This window comes from Cavia porcellus, unplaced genomic scaffold (assembly GCF_034190915.1).
Source record: "Cavia porcellus strain 051 isolate PalLab524CR breed Dunkin Hartley unplaced genomic scaffold, mCavPor4.1 scaffold_18, whole genome shotgun sequence".
In the NCBI taxonomy this organism is placed as follows: Eukaryota; Metazoa; Chordata; class Mammalia; order Rodentia; family Caviidae; genus Cavia; species Cavia porcellus.
The window spans coordinates 61,112,387-61,133,136 of record NW_026947501.1 but is presented as its reverse complement, the minus strand read 5'-3'; the positions used below and the strand labels follow the sequence as shown (position 1 = coordinate 61,133,136).

Genomic DNA, 20,750 nt, shown 5'->3' with positions numbered 1-20,750 from the left:
TTAATATCCAAAGATTGTTTTAGAGAAATTCTTTAGGTAGGTGTTGGTAGGTCCGGCAGGAAAATCCTCCAGAAAGGACCTATCATCTGTCCTTCTACCATGCAAGAACTTTTTCCTATTCTTAGGAAACAGATGAAATTAAAAAGACCGGACTGAGGTTTATCTGGACACTTCACCAGAGACTGCCCCTCTGCACTGAGAAATGTCTTTGCCTAACTTATTAATGTCTAATGTTTTAGAAATCTTACTTTCTTATGACTTTAATAATTATTTTGATAAATGGGAGATAAAATTCATCTGTTTTAATCCTAATTCTGCTGACTACATTACTACATTTAACTGGAGTTACTACATAACTACATTATACTCGCCCACATAGGGAGAGTATAAACTGGTAAATTCACAACCAACTCTAAGTCTCTGGCATATAAAATGTCAAGGCTTAAGGCTTATTCTGGCCCTTATTGTTTTATGTAATCTGGGATTACTTAAAAATATAAACAAATGAGTTCAAAAGTGGGTCTTGACTTAATGATACATTTTTTTCTTCAAGTGTGTTTCTTCTCATAAGATGCCAAGACACTTCCTATGAGAGATACTCCACAGACATAGACAGTGTATCTCATAATTCTATTCAGTACTTATAGAATGTGGAATGTGCCTTAAAAGAAGCAGGATGTATTTCATATGCTGAGCATAAATGACCATACTATGTTCAGCAGATACAGAGATGTTGGTTTATTCAGCTGCCAGGCTGTGGGAAGACTTCTTTACAGAGTAAATAATAAAAATGTATTCATGAGTAAGGTACCTTTATGCGCACACACACACACACACACACACACACAGAGAGAGAGAGAGAGAGAGAGAGAGGAACATAATACGGATACAAAAACATCAATATACTTTAACTTTCAGATCTCTTCCATACTTCTTCATATGCCCTTAAAAAATAAAACAAAACAGGAACACTTTCTTGTAATGAGTTAAAAATCAACTTCATACAACATCTACATAGGAACAGTTTCTGTTATACTAACAGTATGGTATAGTTTCAGGTCAATAATTTCAAAAAGAAACTTCTTTTTTCTATACACCACAGTTTCTTCCTTTTCCCTTAAGACAAAACAACTAAAATACTCACCAGAAATACTCTCTTAAATTATAAACAGTCTTTTCTCTCCTTACACTTACTGTATATTTACAGATTTGTGATTCCACACTGCTTTTTTGATTCCATCTTATATATAGCATGCAATTATGTAAATAGGAAAAAATAAAACTAAAATAAAGAAGATATCTGATATGCTTTTAACAATCTGTTTTCTGATTCCCATTAGATGCCAAGTTATTCAGAATCACACAGGATTTATATTTTATCAGGGTATGTGAGACAATTTAATATTTTCATGCATTTTGTTTTATATATGTTGTTTCTAGGCACTGATTTTTATATATGTTAACTCATTTAAATAAACATTGCAAGATTTATTATAAGGGAACATACTGTTCCTCGGTCAGGCAGAAGAAAATCAAAAGCTAATCTCCTGAGAGACACAATGCCATTTAAACTCTAACTTCAGGTTGAGTTAGGCCAAGATTTTCTATAGAACCTTTCTAACTTTAAAGAACCATTTGTCATGGATGTAGAAAAGGGTATAAATTTCTGTCTTAGGAAACACTATATACATGGAATATTTTAATCTTCTGGTAGTTAATACTCAAAGCATGAGTTCTCTCTTAATCGTTTTCCATTCACCTTTTGAAATGTATTTGGTTCTTGCAAAACCCTGGGTGCCAAGACCCAGGAAATACATTCTTTACAGAACAGGATTCTGTTTAAACCCAAGGGATGACCTTACAAGCCAGTCTTGCTGAAGCCAGCCAGGTCTATAATACAGAATGTTCATGCTGTAACTGCAGGTTTTAGAGTAATGTAGGCTAGATTTAAGGCTTGATTTCCCTCTTCAAAAGAAACAGGAACTCTAGACTTTCCTAAACCTAGGAAAATATATAAGTGTAAATTCATACTTCTATCATTGTCTTTTCTGTAATGATCCAATTTCAGTATCTCCCTAGAAATGAACGTCAGAAAAGATTGTGCTCAGAAAGATTTTTGTGGGGGGTAGCCAACTTATTGCTTTCTATGGTTGAGCCCTACCTCTGTAATAGTTGTGTTGGTTGAGTAATAAAAAGAGTGATAGCCTACTTTTCCCTTATCATTAATTATCAGATGTCTAGTTGAAGTATATTCAGATAGGAAGAGCAAATTGGGGTAGGGAGAGTACCTAGTGTGGAGAATATTTAACTTATCTTTTAAAATATGGGCTCTTTTGCTTACTTCCTGGCAGCTTCATTTTATCCAGAGTTGGTCAGAAGGCATGTTTACAACGCACATTTTCTGTAGCTGAATTATCAAGCTCTTGGGTATATACTCAATATATGGCAGTATTTCTCTTGTCGGCGCATGGCATGGTCTGGTTGAAAACGCATAAGTTTTTCAATTATAGACTGTACAGTTTAACCCTTTCTTTTCTTTTCTTTTTTGGTACAGAGGATTGAACTCACAACTTTGCACTTGCCAGGCAGGCGCTTATGCCACTGAACTAAATCCCTGGCCCTTTATCCCTTTCTTAATTAGTAGCGTCAGAATATACCAGAACAAATGATGATCTTTATAGCGATGCAGTTAGGAGTCTGTTAGCTATCTTCTGGAAGCCAGTGCAGGAGTAAGTAGCATCAATAGGTTGTTTCCTAATCAATTTAGTTAGCCAGTCACAGCAACGACAACAGGTGAGTCTGGAACCTGGTCTAAGTATTCAGGTATGGGAGTAGCTTTACTCAATATTTGGCTTCATTGTTGGGTGGCAAGTTGCAGTGCTCCACTTAGAACAGCACAACCTCTAGAGAAGGCCAGGGCCTCTAAGGCATATTTGAAAAGGTGAGATTGGAGCAAAATTGAGAGGGGGTCAGTCAGGAATTGGTTCCGGTTAGGAACACCAGAGGATCAATGGAAGACTCTTAGACCTATGTCTTGGAAGTATGTGGACTGGTGTACTTGGAGCCAAGATATAACCAAGAGTTATGATTTAGGGTTTTGAAGCTATAGAGTGTTTTAAAAGGCCCTTCACTTGCCAGACAAGATGCTTTCAAGGTATGTTGCTAGGTTGGGTGCTATGGGTTCTTCTTCAGAGGAATCTCATTCTCCAGAACAGACAACATTTATGTGCCAAGGAATTTTCTTCCTCTGATTCACTTTCTGATTCTGTTAAGCAGTCAGGAAAAGGAGTTCTAGGACCTATTAGAATAAAACAGCGAGGAAGCAGAAAGAGTTAATAGTCTAAGCTAGCAGAACACGGATTAATACTGATAAATAGAAATGAGAAGTGAAAAATCATTCACCAAAATTAATTTGTCTGAGTCCATTACCCAGAGTCTATAAAATATACTTCAGGCCCATATCACTGCATAGTTCATCAAGAATATGTTGCACACTCTTCATTTAAAAAGAAAACATCTTAGTCCTCAGGACTAGTTCAGAGTGTAAAGTGTTAGTGACTTAACAGTGGTACAAGTCAGGGAGTATCACCTTCAAATCCTGGCTACTCAAGGAGAAGGTTCTTCACCTAGGCACTGGCTCAACTGGTAATGATACTATAAAGAGACACTTGGTACCCTCTGTTTCACTGGTAGTGATAATATGCTACTTGGTCACATAAAGAGCTCAGCAGTTGCTTGTTTGCCTGTTGGTGTACCAACTTTTGTGCAGTGGGTTAAAGAAGTCTGATGCACAAGGATACGATGTTTTTCCAGTGATTTAGTGGTTGGACTATCTAGAAATGTAACTTTCACCTATGAATAAGACTGGAGACATAACTAAAGCCTGAAACCACTACGTCAGATTACTGTCCATTCAACCCTAGGGTAGTCAACAGTACAGATGCTGAACAGAAAGCCTTATAGATCCTCCTCTACTTATATTGTAAGTCTAGGTCAATGGTCCTGTTAGGAATGGTTCTTACAATCACAAAAGTGGGTAAGAGTCTGGGACTGGGTCAGCTCATTTTTAAGTATGCAGTTCTCACCCAGAAAATTATTTCTGCAAAAGCAGACCTGTTATGCCCAAAACTCTAAATAAGGTTATAAGGTTATCATTTTACCTCTAGAGATGTGCTTGTGGGAATGTTAGGACTAGATGTTAGCATTCCTGCTGGGATCTCAGACATTGTAGTCATATACCCAATTTTATATGAGCTGTTCTAGAACAAGAAAAAAAATGCATGAAAACTGAATGATTGCTTCTAAGCATAAAACATTCATTTCAATCTAGAGGCAAAGAAAAGGCTCATTTTACTTGTAAAATGGTAAATATTCCTTAACAGAAACCAATAGTACTCTAAAGAAAAAGGAATGTTATCAACAGGTAAAGTTTATCTTAGAAAGACTAGCTCAAGTTCAGAAAATTTAAGCTTTAAAAATTCTTAAAATTTTTATTTTAAAAAGATTAAGACAAAAGAGGACAGAACAAAGCAGATCAGAATAGAACAATATAAGCAACACTAAGCTTTTAAAATTAAAGGAGAAAAAAAGGATAACTTTAATCTTTCATAGTTACTGTGAACACTGTTTTGTTTGTTTGTGGGGTGGGGGTTTGAATCCAGGGCCTGCACACTCACAGAACCCAGTGCTGTGATTACAAGGACACATACCACTACACAAGGCTTCCTGATAAATACTTACACATGCTTGAAAAGAACAAAACAAAACACCTCTACCATGCGAGAAAGAGATCCTTTCCAACTTTGTAAAGCTCATCTACCTTAAACTTGAAGCAATATGATCCTAAATGAAATTAGATATAGTCCCTTTAAAAGTGAAATTAGGTAAGGATGACCACAATGATTCAATACTGTCTGATATGGTACTGTACTGAAAATCCCAGTCAATGTGACAAATAAATGACAGCGGTATGAATTTATGCTCTCAACTTCTGTACCAGGAATTCTAAGTAGGAAATATATACCTTGCCAAAGGAAAAACAAAAAATCTCCAAAGCTACAGAAAATATAGCAACTAATCATATAAGATCTGGTAAGATGTATAAGATTAGAAATATTTCATGCTCCTGGATGGAATACATATAAAGGTACCAACTTTCTCTAAATTGTACAATAAAAAATTTAAAGAACTCTATACTTGAGCTTTATAGTTTATATGGTAGGAATACAATTCTACACACAAACCAACTGTTTAAACTCAAGGATAAAGGGAATTCTTGACTTTCAAATAGTAAGACCTATTATAAAAACCACAAGAATTAAAATAGGGTGAAATTAGCAGAACAAATAATCCAATAGAACACAGCAGAGCTTAGAAAGTCACATATAGTTTGAGAATATAGTACAAAATAAGGTTGGTACATATGGGAGGAAATTGCCATGTCTACATTTATTGGTGCTATTATTGGATACATATAGATGAAGAAAATTTAAATTTTATACCTATATAATGTCATGTATAAAGGAGAAGGGATACAGTAGAATGGTTAAAACTTCAAGTTACTCAAACATAATATAGTAGAATACCTTTATGACTTCAGTTCAGGGAAAGACTCCTTTAAAAAATGCATGACCAAAAAATGATTAGTAACACGAAAATTAATAACTTCTGGACTGACTGACCTAAAGATTATCTTTTTTAAAAAACTAATTACAAACCAATTTTGTAAGAAGATAGCAACTTCATAGGGTTAGGCTATCGCTTAGTGGAACAGAACTTGCCTAGCAAATGTGAGGCCTGCCCTAGGTTTGATTTTCAGCACTGCAAAGAAAAACTATGTAGCAATTGCAATAAAAAATGAAGGACAAGAATATCTAATTAACAGAGAAAATCTATGATCACAGTATGCTATCAGTTGATAAAAATGAGAAAGCTAGGAAAGTATTAATGAGTTCCCTTTAGGAACTGACAATGCTGATGGGAATGTACACAGTGGAAACAAGTATGAAAAGAATCTGGTAGCAGTACCTAGCTGAACTATCTTTTCGTCATAATCTAAGATTCTGAGCGTAGGGCAAACAAATTCTTCATAAGAACAACATATAGTAGGATACACTTTCAAGCTTCATCAGTGATAATTAAGAGAAGTACTCTATGTTTCCATTAGTGGAAAAGACAATAGATAAAATGTGGATAGAAGCAAATCAGAAGAAAAAGTAGCAACATGGTCAGACTTTAGGGTATAACACTAAAATCAAATACAAGTAGTGCTACATGGCCTTTATGGGTGGTTTCTGATCAGGAAATTTCTTCTAATGAATATTTTCTGGTTTCCATGCATTCTATTTATATATTTCAGTTCCTAGCACAATGTTTGGCTTGTACTAGGAGGGATCTTTAAGTATATCTGAAAAAATTCATGAGAGAATGATTAAGGCCCACAGTAAATAACTACACTACGTTTAAACCATATTGTTTAAGGAGAGTAGTCCCAAATTATATTCTGATGATTTAATAATATGCTACACAAAGACAAGTGAAACAATTTTTAAAGTAAAATCAACAAAGATGATGCTATGATAGCAAAACAAAGGAAATTGCTAATAACTTTGTAAATTATGAATATAAACATTTTTAATTTCAGCTTTCAAGATTACATGGTTTAACTGGAAAAGCACATACTAGCCTGTGTCACACATAGAAAAGTTTTTATTTTTTTCCAAATCATGAGAACAGGTTGGTTTTTAATTATTTTGTCCTCTTATATTTTATTGTTTTCATTTTAACCAGGTTGCAGCTGCAAAATTAACTTGTTACACTTCAGTCATGATGTTACTCAAAGCACTCTTTAAAAGTCTTATTTTACTTTTAAAATCAACAATAAAGTCTAGTGATAGGCACACATAAATTCTAGACATATGACATAACAGTAAGTCGAATGTTTTTCTTTTTTTACATTCCAGGTATGTCATTTTCCCACACCAGAACAATCACATTTACTCTATATACTTAGATGTATAAGTTAACTTTACAGAATGGCAGCTTTGAAATTTTGGAAATTGACAACCCTAAATTTGACAATTCTTCAGTTATTTCTTGAAGTTCGACAAGAAGAGGAATAAATTCACTCCCACAATCACTATCATTTATCTTTCCATTCCACAACATTAAAAGCAAAAATCAAGAATCAAACAAATTTTTTAGCCATGAGATGTTTAAATTTAATTCAGCGTCTTCCAAGTTAAGAAAAATATAGTTAGGCTGACCTCTAGTGGCCAGATGACTCATCCTTTAGCAACTGACAAAGTACTATGAAGTTTCTCATTGGTGGGTGAGATAGCCAAAAAAATATAGTAAAGAAATAATTCTATTTGTAATTTAGTAACATAGCAGATGTAGTAAGCACCTAAAGCATATAAAGAGGAGCAGTTAAAGCCCAGAAAAATGAGAAATACGTCACCAAATATGTGACTTTACATTAAAAAATGATACATTTGGAGGTTCTCAAAATATGAATAGTTCTGTGCTGCTCAATACTACGATGATTACTAGCCATATATATCATTGAACACTTGAAATGTGGCTAGTGTAAATAACATCTACTTTACAAGACTTGAGAAAAAGAATATGTAAATTATTTCAATTTATACACATTGTTTACATGCTGAAACATTCTGAGCATATTTGGTTAAAAAATAATGCTCTTTCTATATTTCTCTTTCACCAGAACTTTCTAGGCATTCCACTTTATAGTGTTACTATAAATGTTACCAGTTTATTACATATATTCTCAGACTTTTATGCTTTTGCTCTGGTAGATTAACCTGAATTCACCTTTTGGTCTTTTCTGAAATTAGACATTTTAAATCCAAAACTACAGACAATCAAATGCTATCATGTCCATAATTTTAGCATTTGAATACCTACACAATTCCAGAAACTAGGAAGACGAAACAAAGAGAATTATGGCACATTTATCCGACAGAAGCCTACAATAAACTGTCTGGACCTCAGTTAGTTGATCTTAAGACTGAAGCAGGGTGTGATGGCACCCTCCTGTAATGTCAGCACTATGGAAGGCTAAATTAAGAGGACAGCAAGTTTGAACCCAGCCTGGATAACTTAGGGAGTTAAAATAACAACAGGCTGGGGATATAACTCAGAGTAAAGGCGTTTAGTTCATTCTCCAGTGTTAACACCAAAAATAAATAAATACTGAAGTTATCTTACGGAGTTGTTTGTAAAGATTAAATAAAAGTTCTTGGAATGGTGTCTGGCAAATAAGAGCCAACCAGGAATAAATTACTATCCCATGTAAGTATGAATAAATCTAAAAACCCTTATTATCTGAAATCAACTGTGCTTATGATTATTTAAACAGTATAATTTATTCATTTAGAACTTTATTCAGATAGCTACTATATAAACATTTGTATAGTGAAAATTAACAGTAAATATTAACAGTAAATCAACCTGCGTGGCAACATAATTTGAAAAGAAAAAGGTGTGGTTTTTGGTTTTGTTTTCTTTTTTTTTAAGGTGTGCAGTTTTGCAATGTCTTATTTTTTGAGCTGGTGGTGATACAGAGTGTAGCTGGAGGAAAAAGTAGCTTCCCTCCACTCACCTCTTTCGTTGGGTTATAAACCGATGTAACACATTAAACAGAGAGAAACAGCATATTTACTCGTGTTCTTAGAAAAAGTACACAAAGCTAGAAGGACGGTGAGATAACAGAAACTTACATTCCAAACTGAACAGCAGAAAGGAATCGAGCCTTGGGGCTTCGGGCCCTGGGGTTTCTGCGGCAGCAGCTGTGATTTGACATACGAAAGGGTCAGGAGAGGAAGTGTATGGTGAATAAAACTTGATAGGTCACGCAGCTAAGATGCCCAGCAGCAAAAACTGTCTGGGAGCAGCCCTCTTCCTGATACAGACACTTTACTAATGCAGATTTTTTTTCATGTCTGTAAACGTCTTCTACAAAACGTCAGCTTTTCACAGGAACGCTTGTGTTTTCAGGTTTTCAAAACAGCCAGCCCAATTTATGCCAAATATGTATCTTTCGGGGTGTCAGATTCTGGAGTGGTGTGTGCTGAGCCTCAACAACGTTCGTTTTGATCAGAGAATTTCATATTTCATAAAAAATTTCAAGACTTAGTTCTTAGTCTTATTTCAGCGACGACCCTGAAAACTCTTCCACTCTCTATTTCCGTCTTTGTTTACTACAAGCGTCTGCATACATGCCTGCAGAGCAGGGATGCAGAACTGGCATATTCAGAACCAACTGCAGCAAAATTCAATTGCACTTTTTTGCTCAGCAGTTCCCAGGCCGCCCTTCAGGGCGGGGCCGAAGGCCATCTCCACCAGAACTGGGAAAGGACCCCGCCGCAGGCCTCGCTCCCGCTTCTCCACGCCTCCCCAAGCCTGTCCTTCCTCTCAGGATCTTCCGCCCTTGTCCCTCCAGCTGGAGCAGAGATTTTTCCCTCAGTATATTTTCTGCTCTCACCAGGAAGGATTCTTTCCGCGTTTTCACCTCCCACCCAGCGGTGCAACTCTGTCACATCTAGCGCCTGCAGCCCTGTCCCGAACTTAGTGCCTCTTCTCCTGGATGACTTCACTTCCGGCTTTAGCACAGCCACTTCCTACCGGGAAACAAACAATTTGACGCAGCCTACGCGCATGCGCTCAAACAGCGGGGTCTGATAGGGGCGGAGCCCTCTCTTCCCGCTTCGGCTCCCGGGCTTTTGCGAAGTTCTCGCGGCATTTCCTTCTCTTGCGAGAATTGTTTGAAAGCTTTGGCGGTAGCCTAGTCGTGCAGGCGCCAGGGCGGTCTCCCAGGATTTTGCGGAGACTGGGGACCTGGGCTTTGGGGCGATTCCCAGTGCTCATCCAGGCGCCATGGGAGCAGAGAAGAAGCTGCTGCCGGTCAAGGAGGCCTTTCGCCTGTCTCAGCAAGCACACCAGAACCAGGCGAAGCTGGTGGTGGCGCTGAGCCGCACCTACCGCACGGTAGGCCCAGGTGCAGGCCCCCCGGGGAGCCCTTCGGGGCTGGCTATTTAGCGACCTGAGGTTTGCGCTCCCCGCGGCGGTGCGGGTAGTTAACTCTCAGGCCGTGGCAAACTCTAGCCGAGTAGTCACCGAGCGCGGAGCCCGAGAACGCGCAGTTAGCGGAGATTTCCCCTCGGGTCTCCGCCCACAGCCCAAGAGCCAGCTGTCACCTTATTCCTTCTTTGTCCCACTGTTACCAGTTAGCAAATCCAGTTACCAAATATCTAATTGGTCACTAACACCTGGCCCTTCCTGTTCGGGTAAATGCTCTGTGAAGGTAGCCGCGGGAAGAATGGGATGAAATGTGGGCAAGATACATTATCTTACTGTAAAAGAAGACGGTATTGATTTTGAGGTGTTCTGAAGGAGCGTACTTTTATTACACTGACACTAAAGGCAAACTGAGAATTCAGACATCTAGAACGGTGGAAGGAATCCTCATCGCCGAAATACGTGCTTGTGTACATCAGAAGGAGTGAATAATAACCTGGAGAGAAATTCGTGTGGACTTATTTATTTGTCTCCCTTTTACCTGGTTTGGATAATTTGGGAGTTTATTAGTGCAGTTTGTGAGGTTTGTTTTGTCTTTCAGGCGGATGATAAAGCAGTTTTTCATGAAGAGTTCGTACGTTGCCTTAAATATGCGATGGTGATCTATAAGCGTGAACCAGCGGTGGAGAGGGTCATAGAATTTGCAGCAAAGTTTGTTACTTCATTTCATCAGTCTGATGTGGAAGACGATGAGGATGAGAAAGATGGTGGCATTTTAAATTATTTGTTTACTTTTCTCTTAAAGGTACTGTGAAAAGTTCCATGAAATGTCTGAATGTTTTATAGGAAATCTTTACGTGTCGTTAAATTGAAAGGTGGGCTTTATCAGCATTAAACTTTTGATGGTCTCTTTAAGCCAGTTCTCAAGTTGTAAATGAGTTATTTTAGAAAAGTTCCTACAAAGAGGAATATGTTTTTGTAACTTAGCAAATACTCTTTTCAGACTGAGACTATAAAGATATATTTAGTATGTATATGCAGAGTTCAAGTGATAGTATGTAGTCATGTGATGTTATTGGGACTTCTGATTTTTTTTTTTTTTAAGCATCATGAAGCAAACAGCAGTGGAGTCAGATTTAGAGTCTGCCAGCTCATAAACAAACTTTTGGGAAGTATGCCAGAAAATGCCATGATTGATGATGATTTGTTTGATAAAATTAATGAAGCCATGCTAATAAGATTGAAAGATAAGGTTCCAAATGTGAGGACACAAGCAGTTCATGCTCTTTCACGACTTCAGGATCCCAAAGATGATGAATGCTCCGTGATTAATGGTGAGTGTAGCTTTCTAAACCTCTTCAGTTTTGTTGATTTTGTTAACTTCTTAGTAGTTGAATGCTTTGTTATGAACTATATATATTGATGAGTATAATACCCATGTAACAATCATCCAACTTAAAAAATACTGTTCATTATCAGTCTGCCTTGCATCTCATCCCATTGCATCCCTGCTCTTATAGGTAACTGTTACCTTGACTTTGGAATTAATTATTCTCTTCTTTATTAAGGTTTGGTTTACTATTTTATTATTTTAATGTTAGTTGTCCCTTTAGTTGTTTCCGGTTACTTTGCTACTTAAAACTGTTATTACCAATTTTCTTACTATGTGGTTATGTTATTGGATTATGTATTTACTAAAAAGGTTTATAGATTTTTTTATTATCAAGTGTTTGTGCATAATTATATGTGTTATGCTTTTTTATCAACTGCAAGTGCTTTGAATTTGCTTAGACCAGAATCACCACAAATATGAGTAATGCATTGCTATGTGATGTTGCTGCAGCTGTCACTACATAATAGAACCTTTCAACTCCATTATAATTTTATGGGTCCACTGTTATATGCAGGCATGGTTGTTTCTGTATGATGCCTGTTAGTGTGTTTTGGCCATGTTCCCATTAAGCTTTTATTTTAAGATAGTTTTAATTGCTATTTTGGAGTTTTTATATATTCTGAAAGGAAATCCTTGGGTATTAATGAGTTATAGCTCTCTTGCTGCTTTAGATGCTCATTGTTTTATTCAGATTATGTATGTATTGGGCGTCTTGTTGAACAGAAATGCTAATGTCAAGAGTTATTTTACCTGTGGGGTAAAAAAGGCAGTCAAACTTTTCTGTAGGTGCAAGGTATATTTTGGATATTCTTACGTTTTACTTTTTCCTTTTCTTCTGTTACCAGTTTTGTAATCAGTTTTGATGGTTTAAGTAGTTGATATTTTGGAGTATTGAACGACAGTAATGTATGTGTGAAGTAGTGAGCACATCCTAGATAAAAGTGCAGACAGTGTGACAAGTTCAGGTAAATATTTAATGGCATGCAGTGGGTATAAACTGCCCATGATAGTAAACTTTTTTGGACTATGAGGATTGGTTTCAGTTTTAGCCTTCATTCCCAGTCTGCTAATTTTTCATTCTGTTCTTAAGGAAGTTTGTGAAAATATTTTTTAGCTAAAGATTTAAAGTATGAGTAAAACACGATATCTTTATCATTTTAAAATATCTAAGCATGGACTGTTTTAACTTTTAAGAAGTTCTTTAGTACTAAAAGGTATTACTCTATTTTTAGCATATATTACTTTGATTGAAAATGATTCAAATCCAGAAGTAAGGCGGGCAGTATTATCATGCATTGCACCATCAGCAAAGACTTTGCCAAAAATTGTAGGGCGCACCAAGGATGTAAAAGAGGCTGTAAGAAAGCTGGCTTATCAGGTAAGTAAGTCCAGCATATTGTATAGGCATATTCTTAAAAGATAAGAAACCATTTTCCTAATTCTTGAAATACATTTAGCATATAGTAATAACTTCTTCACTTAAGATTACTGTGGGGAATATAGGTAATTTAAGTAAAACTTTATTTATTAAACATATTCACAGGTATTAATTTTTTTCCAGAGAACCCTATTTTATTTGTTTTTTTAAATTTTTAAATTTAGTTTTATTGGTACATTTTAGAATATACAATGATTACAGTCATCAGAAGGAATTTATACCTGTGCATAATATATCTTGATTCTTTTTTCCCCAATCCCCTCTTCTCCCTTCAACCACTCTTCCCTTGCTTATTTATAAAAGCTTTGAGTCCATTTTTTTCCTTTTGCTTTTTCCTTCTTTCCTTTTCCCCTCTTCCCTCCCTTGGTCTCCTTCCCATTTGAACATTTCCTATTTCCCAATATCTGTTATACTTTTTTTTTGAGACAGGGTCTTGCTATGTACTTTAGGTTGGCCTTGAACTGTTTAGCCCAGGCTAGTCTCGAACTTGGGGTGTTCCTCCTATATCTGCCTCCCAGTGCTGGGATTACAGGTGTGCGCCACCATGCCCCACCTCTAATCTACATTTTGGTCTTTATTTACTCTTGATTTCTCACACCAAAAAAGCAGTGTGATATTTAAAATGTGTGTGTGATTTATTTCCCAGAAATGTCTCAAGTTTATCCCCTTTTGCAGAATAGTACTCTATTGTATTTTTTTAAAAAGTATCTTCTTTATCCATTCATCAGTTGATAGGCATTTGGGCTGTTTCCAAGATTAAGGTGGCGCAAACTGTGCTGCTATAAAAATGGGTGTGCATATATCGATGTAGTATGCTTTCAGTTCTTTCTAAAAGATAGCAAGAAAGGGAATAGCTGGGTCAAGTGAAATTTGTTTTAGTTTTTTGAGGGGCCTCCAAACTGATTTTCACAGTGATTGCACCAATGTACACTCCTACCAACAATGGAGATGGTTCCTTTTTTCTCAAGCCCCAGCAGCATTTGTTATTGGTTGATTTCTTGGTAATAGCCATTCTCTCTGGAGTGAGATGAAATCTCAGTATTTTTTTTAATATTGTTTTAATTTGCATCTCAAATGACCAATGATGTTGAACATTTTTTGATATATTTGTTGTTTTTACTTCATCAGATTGGGTCTTTAAGTTTGGGGGAATCTGGTTTTGTTTTTTTTTTTTTTAGTTCTTTATAAATTCTAGATATTAGTCCTTTGACAGATATTGACTTATTTGCATATTCTGGTTAATTGTCTTAAGTGCTATATTATTAGGTAAAAAATAAATTGTATTGATTTAATGACCATGTTTTTATTTTTTAAGATTTTAGCTGAAAAGGTTCATATGAAAGCTATGTCCATTGCTCAAAGAGTAATGCTTCTTCAACAAGGTCTTAATGACAGATCAGGTAAAATGTACATCTTTATATACAAAGTTTAGTAGATTTTCAAGTTGTATTAAGCCTGTGATTCCCATGGTTGGTGAAACTCATCTTGATGTATTATATAGAAAGGACCTCAGGAGATTAAGGATCTTGGTATTTTGAAGAAGCAGAGCTTATTTCTTTCACCTTCCTGTTTCACAGATGGAGAAACTATACTTAAGCCTACGGAGCTAATCTGCTTATAGGAATGATACAGGATTCCCATGGGAAGGCCAAGATGTCTCATTTTGCTATAGTAACGAGACTAACTTGAGTTGAAAACATTGTCAGAGCACTAATAAGGAGAAAGACCTTATATCTAAGAATAAGATTTGTTCAATGATTGTTTATAATCTTTTGTGATTTATTATTGCAGATAGCAATGGGGTAGTAAATGAAGCCAGACATTATATGATCTGGGCTAACACCTGAACCGAGGGGAGAGGGAATACAAAGACTTTTGTATGCTATTGCAGTACTTGAGTATTTAGTGCTAAACCCCTTACATTTATTTGGAAGTGAGTGTCACTGTCACTTTTGCAAAACAATTGCCTGATTGCTTTGAAACTTAGCAAATTTGGTACTTGCTTCATTTGTGAAAATTTTGTCCCAGCGCTTGTCTTTTGCTTGGTACTTGATGTATATGGATTACCTTGTGACTGCTTGCTACCCTCTCCAGCCATACAGTTTGGTACTCATCCTTTTTGGTACTCGTGGTGCCACCTCCTGGAACCAATTAGCAATAGAGTACCAAAGTGCCACTATCTTGTTTTTTTTTGTTTGTTTTTTAATCTAATATGCTTTGTTCTCCCTCTTAATCTCTATTGTGGATATATATCAATTTTATGTTATTATTGATCTAAAAAAGTTAATTAAAATAGATAAAAGACAGGAAATGAATGCCTACCAAGGCCTTTGCTTAGCTATTTCAAATGACTCAACAGATGCTGTTAAACAAGCAGTGCAGAAACATCTTCTCCAGGGCTGGTTGAATTTTACCGAAGGAAATATTTTGGAATTGCTTCATCGATTGGATGTGGAAAATTCTTCTGAAGTGGCAGTCTCAGTTCTCAATACTTTATTCTCAACAACTCCTTTCAGTGAACTGGTGGGAGTCTGTAAGAAAGATGATAACAGGTACATAAGGGATTCATTATTTTAATGGAGCTATTGGTGTACTTCTGCATTTAAAGTTAGTTTTTCCTCCCTGATGTAATCAATGATGTGAGGCAGAGACCACCAAGCTTGCCTAAAAGCAACATGGTGTGGAATTTATTGTGCCTGGTTGCAGGGAGACAAAGGGTGAAAAGGCCATCTGTAGGGAGCAAAGAGAAGTGGGCTTTTCTTATAGGGCTTCAAAGAAGACAGGGGACATTGGGAAGAAAGGTCTTAGTAAACATCAGGAGTCAAAGTCCTCTAGATGTCTTATGCCTGGGGGGCAAAGTCCTTGAGCTGGTTGGTGTAAATGTTTGGGTGTCTTCAGATGCCTGGGTGTTTGAAGGATTCATTGATCCATCTTCTCTCTTATGCCATCTTGTATTTGTTGAGAGCGCCAGTGTTGAGCTGTGAACAGTGTCTCTGCTGGTAGACAGGTTGGGTATTGGCAGAGTCACGTTGGAATCGAGCTTTACACCCAATAATTCAGATTATAACAGTATCTTGTGTCTACTCCTCTTTTGTTTACTCTGATTTTTCCCCTTGTTCTGCCCTTCCCTCGTTAAGAACTCATTACTTTATCATGATAGCTAACTTTAGCTATTTCTCTCTCTGTCATAAACTTTTTTACATTAGCCTACTATGAAAAAACTTCACCTCTAATGTGTGTTTGCTCATTTGAGTTGTTCCCTTTTCCTTTTTGTAATTTAAAAAATTTTTAAAGTTCTGTTTTCCTTCTGGTCTGAGTTTTTTCATTTCTGTTTGTGTGGGTAGTGTAATTTGTAATTGAAAGAATAGTGGTTATAAATTAAATCTGCTTATTTTAATTTTTTTTTCAGTTTTTAAGCAGGATATACATATTGTTTTCACTTATTCTTTTTTTTAAATGAAGGAAATTAATTCCACTGGAAACATTAACTCCTGAAATGGCTTTGTATTGGCGCACTCTTTGTGAATATTTGAAATCAAGAGGAGATGAAGGTGAAGAATATTTAGAGCAGATTTTGCCTGAGCCTGTAATATTTGTAGAATATTTACAGAGGTAAAATTGTTTTCTTTTGGTTTGAACTGTGCTTGTGTTGCTCTGTGTGTCCTTCTCTTAGTGGCCTCATCAAAGTCATGTCTGTTTGGGGAAACTTTTTTCTTTTGACCTGTAGAGATAAATGAGTGTGTGCAGTAAGTTTCCGGGGTACCCTGTGCTGGTCAGTCCACTGAAGAAAGCGAAGTCAGCATGTCGAGGATTGTTTCTTCAAAACCGTGAAGACATAATTTTGAACATTTCTCTATAAATACTGATGTGTGTTGCTTTCTGAAATTGGCTAGTAAACTTTTCCTGTGTCAGACAGTAATTATAAACTAGAAACCACCCAAAAGATAATACAAGTTTGTGAAATTGGCATTTTCTCACTTTTTTGAAGAAAGTATAATTATGGAATACTTGTACTTATTATTACTACTGTTTTAAGCAAAAGGAGTTACCTAGGCATGATGAGCAGACTAGATTTGAATGACTAATTGAATACTTGGACACAAATTCAGAACTTTATAAATGGAGAATGTAATCCGGGCATTAAAATTACTTGTGAGTTTGAGAGACATAAATAATGCACCTTTTGAAATTTTTCAGTCGAAAATTGGAATCAATGGGAATACATTTCTAAAATTCTTTTAATTTGTCATTGTTTGTTTATAAAAGTTTATTACAACAGGATAGAAATTACATGCAATTATATGTATTTAGACTAATATGAACTGGGGAAGATTCTTTGCTAATCTCAAGGCAGGAATCAGCTCCTGTTTGGTGTTTCTTAGTCGATTCTGCTTTTTGCTTGTTTCAGTTTCATCCAGAGCATTCCAGTAATTAATGAAGAACAGAGATGTGATTTTTCCTACCTTGGAAATTTGATGACAAAAGAATTCATAGGTCAGCAGTTGATTTTAATTATCAAATCTTTGGATACCAGCGAAGAAGGAGGAAAGTATGTCTAAATGTTAATGTTTAATTTTCTGATTTCTTTCCTGTATTTAAATATAGTTTTGTTGCAATACAATTGAATGTATTTGTCCTAGCTCTCTAAAGTGCTGTGAAGATTTTTTGTTGCACTTTCCTTCTGTGTGTGTGTTGGGGGGCTGTGAACATGCACATATAGTCGTGTCACTTTGGTCACTCTGTAACAAGATACGTTCTGAGAAACCTGTTTAGGAAATTGTATCAATGTGTGAACATCATCATAGTGTGTAATATTTACACGCATCCGGATGATGTAGGCCAGTAGTTTGTTGTGGTTTCTAGGTGCAGTCAAGAGACTTCACACATACAAGATGTCGAGGCTGTGGCCAGTATAACACGGGATAGTGTTTTGTAGTAAATATTTCTTTCAATAAGTCAGAAGTATATTGTAGTGATAAAAAGTGTAGTATTGCAAATACATTAAACCGATAGCATAGCCATTTGTTATCATAATCAAATATTACATACTGTACACAGCTATCTGTGCTGCACTTTGATATGAGTGATGGTACAGTAGGTTTGTTTCCCGTGTCACCAGAGACTAATGCACTGAGCCACCTTACTATGGCTATTATATCACTAGGCATTAAGTATTTTTAGCTCTACTAATCTTACAGGGCTACCATCATACATATAGTTTTAGTGTCTGAAAAATAACATTTGATGGCAATGTATATTATATGTCTAATTCTAGTTCATTTTTCTATAATATATCAAACTACCAAGTTTTTAGTCAAAAATCTTTCTGTATGTCAGAGAGCTTTAAGGTTTGATTTCTCTCTGGCATTTTGTTGTTTTATTACATTGATTTCCTAAAGACCATAGGATGGTTTATAACATATTTTTGGAGAACATGAATGTTTTATATAGTCTATACTTAGATTTTCTTGCCTGTTATGCTGAACATAAAGAAAATACTGAGACAAATGTAAGGCTCCAGGGTAAGTGAAATGTTAGGAATAAAACATGTTCTGTCAAATGATACTTAAATGATCCTTTTAACTGTAGGAAACGGCTGCTGACTATTTTGCAGGACATTTTGACTCTGCCTACAACCCCAGTATCCCTAGTTTCATTTCTTGTTGAGCGACTTCTGCATATTATTATAGATGATAATAAGAGGACACAAAGTGTAAGTACTTTTCCTTGCTGCTGATAAAGAGATTTTGGTTAATGACATTGAAGATTATATTAACTTCTCTTTAAAACTTTCTGATTTGTCTTCTCCTCTTGTCTAACAAATCTTAAAGTTTTTAAAACAACTCTTATCTCTAGGTTGGACTCAGACACACACATTCTGTCACACATGCACATTTTAAAAATATCGTCCTTCTAGTGTGCCCTGCACTGTGTTGAATCAGTTTCAAATGGAGCCAGTTTGGGAGGAGGTGAGAGACAGATGAGGCACCGAGCGCTAGACTTCTAAAGCTGGGTCAAGTTCACATATCTGGATTTGAAATCCTCTTGGTGCTTTCTGACTTGGTGACTTTGTACAAGTTATCTAGTTTTTACTCATCTGTAAAATAAGAATGATACTTGTCCTTTTTTTTTTTTTTTTTGGTACCAAAAATGGAACTCAGGACTTTATACTTTCCAGGCAGACACTTGTGCTGCTGAGCTATATCCCCAGCCCAATACCTACCTTGCAATGTTCAGTGATGTAATAATGCTTATAAAATGCTTGATAAATACAGAAATAAATTTTATTTACTACAATACTATTTCCAAAAGTGTAAATTTTTTTCTGAGTTAGCAAAAGGGACGAATTTGAGTTCTTGTTTTAAAGTCATGTAGTTTGAATTGCCAGTTAATTTAGAAGTCATCTCTTCCAACTTTTACACATATATCTGTTCTACAAAATCCCAGGTAATGATTTTCCGGCATCTGCTTCTGTACTTGCATCTGGAATGTAGCCTTTTCCTGAACCAGCCGACTCAAGTTCAAATGGCTCTGAAAGAAAAGCCATTCTTTGTGCTGTCTTTCTGCCTTGTGTACCCAGAGAGAAGTAGGATATTCTGCATTCCTGTATTTAATTTTCATGGAGCTGAACAAAGGAGGAATTGAGAAGTTTAGGCAAAGACTTTTAATTTATCGTGTCTAATCTTAAGCATAATAATGGATTTTTCTTTTCTTTTTTTTCAAATTTCATATATGAGAGCTAATTTGTCTCCTATGTCTATGTGCCTGTTTCCCTTCACATAGTTTTAGTTTTTGATCAGGTGTATTGCTCAGAGATTTTTCTAAAATTAATCTAGCAAACAAGAATATAAGCTACTTTAATCTATATGTTGCTGTTTTTTTAATATATAGTAGATTCTGCTTAGAGTTTTAAATAGCAGTTTGGCATTATTGATGATATAGGATATCAATTAAACCTTGTACTCTGAATTATAACTTCCCAGGTTACAGAAATTATCTCAGAGATTCGAGCACCCATTGTTACTGTCGGTGTTAATAATGACCCATCTGATGTGAGAAAGAAAGAACTCAAGGTATTCTTTTTCTAAATTAAAGAAATACTTGAGTAATGTAGTAGTGCAAGTCTGTTTCTTCTTGATACGTAGTTTTCAAATGTCCTTACGAAACCAATTTATTAAGTATTAATTATGAGAGTATTTAAAGTGTTACCAGATTATGTCAGTCTGCAAGATTTGCTGATACACATACAAAGATTTACACCTTTGTATGTGTCTGACTGCTTAAATTCTAAGTCTTTAAATTATGACATTCTCTTGAGTTTGCTACAGGTTTTCATACTAACATTTTTATTTGGTGTTGATCAACTTGTATCTTTTCTTAGATAGCTGAAATAAAAGTTAAACTTATTGAAGCAAAGGAAGCTTTGGAAAATTGCATTATTTTACAAGATTTTAATCAGGCATCAAAATTAAAAGAAGAAATAAATGCATTAGAAGACGCCAAAATAAATCTGTTGAAAGAAACAGAGCAACCTGAAATTAAAGAAGTCCAAATAGAGAAGGTATAATTTTTTTATGTTAAATCTCAACTGCTAATCTCAGCTAAATCCTATGTTCGTTAACCCATAAAAATTTCAGAATATAATATATTTATTTTGGAGGAATTTTTTAACAAGTTGAATTAAAATAAAAATATTTTTTCCATTTTTTGGAATTTGAAAGGCCTTAATTAAATTTTATAGTTAGATTTTATTTGTTCCCTTGTCATGGTGTTTACTTGAATCAGAAGTCTTTCTCCCTTGCCAGGGAAACTAACCTTCTAGGCATTTACTTCTGTATTTTGTTTGTTTGTTGGCTTTCTGCTTTTGTGTACTTGGGTGTT

The 20,750-nt window shown here is 35.7% G+C and overlaps 2 protein-coding genes across 3 annotated transcripts in view; one reads left to right on the top strand and one right to left on the bottom strand.

Annotated features, from left to right (window-relative positions):
• Nucleotides 1-723: 723 nt before the first annotated feature.
• On the bottom strand, nucleotides 724-9,888 carry Dcaf16 (DDB1 and CUL4 associated factor 16). The gene is given in 6 exon segments (XM_063230351.1): nucleotides 724-2,785; nucleotides 2,788-3,007; nucleotides 3,198-3,298; nucleotides 8,742-8,810; nucleotides 9,506-9,641; nucleotides 9,691-9,888. Coding segments are annotated over 6 exon segments (834 nt in total). The 3' UTR covers nucleotides 724-2,675.
• The window catches only part of Ncapg (non-SMC condensin I complex subunit G), a 29,537-nt gene continuing 18,538 nt past the window's right edge, over nucleotides 9,752-20,750 (top strand). Inside the window, exons 1-11 of one of the 2 annotated variants that reach the window (XM_063230118.1) lie at nucleotides 9,752-10,008; nucleotides 10,640-10,843; nucleotides 11,144-11,372; nucleotides 12,664-12,809; nucleotides 14,185-14,269; nucleotides 15,229-15,421; nucleotides 16,332-16,481; nucleotides 17,278-17,418; nucleotides 18,459-18,582; nucleotides 19,853-19,942; nucleotides 20,251-20,430. In XM_063230118.1, the coding sequence (XP_063086188.1) occupies nucleotides 9,898-10,008; nucleotides 10,640-10,843; nucleotides 11,144-11,372; nucleotides 12,664-12,809; nucleotides 14,185-14,269; nucleotides 15,229-15,421; nucleotides 16,332-16,481; nucleotides 17,278-17,418; nucleotides 18,459-18,582; nucleotides 19,853-19,942; nucleotides 20,251-20,430 (1,653 nt within the window). In that variant the 5' untranslated portion in view covers nucleotides 9,752-9,897. The remainder of the gene's footprint in view (nucleotides 10,009-10,639; nucleotides 10,844-11,143; nucleotides 11,373-12,663; nucleotides 12,810-14,184; nucleotides 14,270-15,228; nucleotides 15,422-16,331; nucleotides 16,482-17,277; nucleotides 17,419-18,458; nucleotides 18,583-19,852; nucleotides 19,943-20,250; nucleotides 20,431-20,750) is intronic. The other variant, XM_063230119.1, reaches the window with a different exon arrangement.